The 2,500-nt window shown below is 36.2% G+C and overlaps 1 protein-coding gene across 28 annotated transcripts in view; it reads left to right on the top strand.

Annotated features, from left to right (window-relative positions):
- LOC113820726 (very low-density lipoprotein receptor) overlaps positions 1-2,500 on the top strand; it is a 779,919-nt gene that overhangs the window by 717,900 nt on the left and 59,519 nt on the right. For 10 of the 28 annotated variants that reach the window (XM_070120733.1, XM_070120731.1, XM_070120748.1 and 7 more), the window contains one exon: positions 582-713. In XM_070120733.1, coding sequence (XP_069976834.1) covers positions 582-713 — 132 coding nt within the window. Of the gene's footprint in view, positions 1-581; positions 714-1,654; positions 1,784-2,500 lie in introns of all 28 variants that reach the window. The other 18 variants (XM_070120753.1, XM_070120735.1, XM_070120752.1 and 15 more) reach the window with 2 other exon arrangements.

Here is a 2,500-nt window from a genome sequence, read left to right on the forward strand (position 1 = left end):
ACAATTTTTTAATTATATTTTCATCATTACTATTGTTATTAGTTTTTGTATGTTTAGTTTTTGTATATAATTGGTTAGAACTTGTGTCAGTATTTTATTCTTCTCCTCTTGATTTTGATATGGATTGGCCTATGTGTTTTTATCTTTGACCTGTTTCATTATTATTATTGAACTGTTATTACAGCTATTAAAGGCTATTGTCATTTTTAATCCTTGGATGCATTTTTGTCTTACCCATGCAAGATTTATTTTTGTATAATTTATCAATCTGTTGGTTGGACTCCATGATTGTAAGAAAGGATAGCCTTCTGACTTTTTTTAAGATGTTATATGCCTTTCTTTTTCATATACAGTAAAACTTTTATGAGTAGTAGTATCATCTAGTACATCAAAATATGATATAGTTTTCATTTCAGAGTAGATAGACCTATAATTTGAAAAACTAGAAAGGCAATTAGTTTTAGCAAGCACAAGAAAATGCACACATCTTAGCGTCACAAGCTCCACAGTCTTTCTTTTTCCCCCACTTTTTGTCTTTCTTTCTATTTTCTTTCCTTCTGCATTAACCCCTGTCTATTCAGAAGAAGTGACCAAGTGCACAGGAGTTTCAAGTGAACATTGGCTGTGTGGCTCTGGGGAGTGCATTCCCTTGGCATGGCACTGCGATGAGGACTGGGACTGTAAGGATGGGTCAGATGAACTCAACTGCCCGAGTAAGTTGATATCAGCAATTGCTGTGCTCCCCCGTTCTTCATCTCTCGCCTATTCCTCCTCCTCAGTAAGGAGGGTGGGATAATGGCAGTAAATGAGGAACGAGATTTATTTCTCTATTTCATTGATTCCTCTTTTTTTCTTGCATATGTTCGTTCTCTGTGATTCTGTCTTTTGGGTGTTGTGGGGAGTATGACTAGAGGCACTGTCTGTCTGTCTGTCTGTGCCCTAGTCTGTGAGTTCCTTGGGGTGTTTGTGTGGAGCAGTTTGAAGGACCATTATTGCACTAGTTTTGTGTTTGGGTGTGACTCTTTCACATAGACTTTTTGTTGACACTAGTTCACTTAGAGAGAGGGTAGTAAGCATCAGACTGCTTATTACAGTCCTAAGCAGATTGACAGCCTATCAGTCAGTTGTGAATTAACCATAGCTTCAAGATATGCAAGCTTTCTTTTACAACCAATGAACATTTGTCTAGAATAGTCCTCAGTTTTATCATTGGATGTTGTCACATCATATGAATGTTGAGTGAAGTTACTAAGTGGGAAACTAATGAACTGGATGCCTCCCCTCCCTTCCCCTCCTTTTCACATTCTCATCAGGCCTGTTTAGTTTATCTTCAATCCATCCTTTTTTCCCATCTTCCCATTTTTGGATTAGCAGTAAGTTCATTCATTCCAATCCCAGAACTCCCAAATGGAATATGGCCTTAAATCTGCTCAATGCTCCCAACAGCCCAAAGAATAAGTTGCCCCCCAAAAGAGTTATTCACAGGAAACCAGCTTGTGAGAATTGGCCGTAGAGGAGTCACATTCTGTTTTCTTAGTGGGCTTTTCCCATCCCTCTTTTCTTCTTATTTTTCCCTCTTGTGTGCGCTTGTGTGCGAGCTAACACGATTTCAGATACTAACCATGTGCACGACGCCCCCTTGTTCTTCTTCCAGATGACTTAGAATGCGAGGCTGATGAATTCACATGCCACATTAAGGGCAACCTATCGAATTGCATCCCCCTTAACTGGGTTTGTGATGGAGATGCAGACTGTAAAGATAAATCCGACGAGGTGTCATGTAGTAAGGGACTTCGTTGACCTGTTCTGTATGATTGCTAGAGTATATATTATGTAAATGATTATAGATTTATATCATTATTTTCTGTTTGTTTTAAATTGTTTCTTATTATTTTTTTAAAATACTTTCTTGCAAATCTTTCTGGGAAAGCTAAGATTTTCAGCATGGATCAAAATCTTTGCATATACTTTACATATGAAATGAGAGTGAATTAAACCAAGTATATGGACTCTGCATGTTATCAATGCAAGAATGATCCAAAAGAAAGTTGCTGGAAAAGATATACAAAAGTAAATAGGTGCAATCCAGAACAAAACATATATTGAATAAATCCACCATCTTTGAATAAGAACACTTGACTCGCCAATATGGTTTTCAGTTTATCACTTTTCTCATTTTTCTTTTTTTATAGTCCTAATAACCTAATAACAAGCACATTAAAAGTGTGTGGGTTATCAACATTATATCAAAAGCATAATTCAATTTGGTGTTGCAGTTGTCCAATGGCATATGATTTGTAATTGCAAGTTAGTCAGTGTAAAAAAAAAAGAAAAAAAAAAACTTTCATAGCTGGTTCTGGTTTAATATTGGTTGGAAGCTCAATTATAAAATGTATATCAATTTTGATTAATTAATGCTTTAGATTATGGAGATCTTTCAGTCTTTTTTTTGGGGGGGCGGTCCAAGCAATTTCTCAATTTGTATACTTACCTTTATTTA

This window comes from Penaeus vannamei, chromosome 4 (assembly GCF_042767895.1).
Source record: "Penaeus vannamei isolate JL-2024 chromosome 4, ASM4276789v1, whole genome shotgun sequence".
In the NCBI taxonomy this organism is placed as follows: domain Eukaryota; kingdom Metazoa; phylum Arthropoda; class Malacostraca; order Decapoda; family Penaeidae; genus Penaeus; species Penaeus vannamei.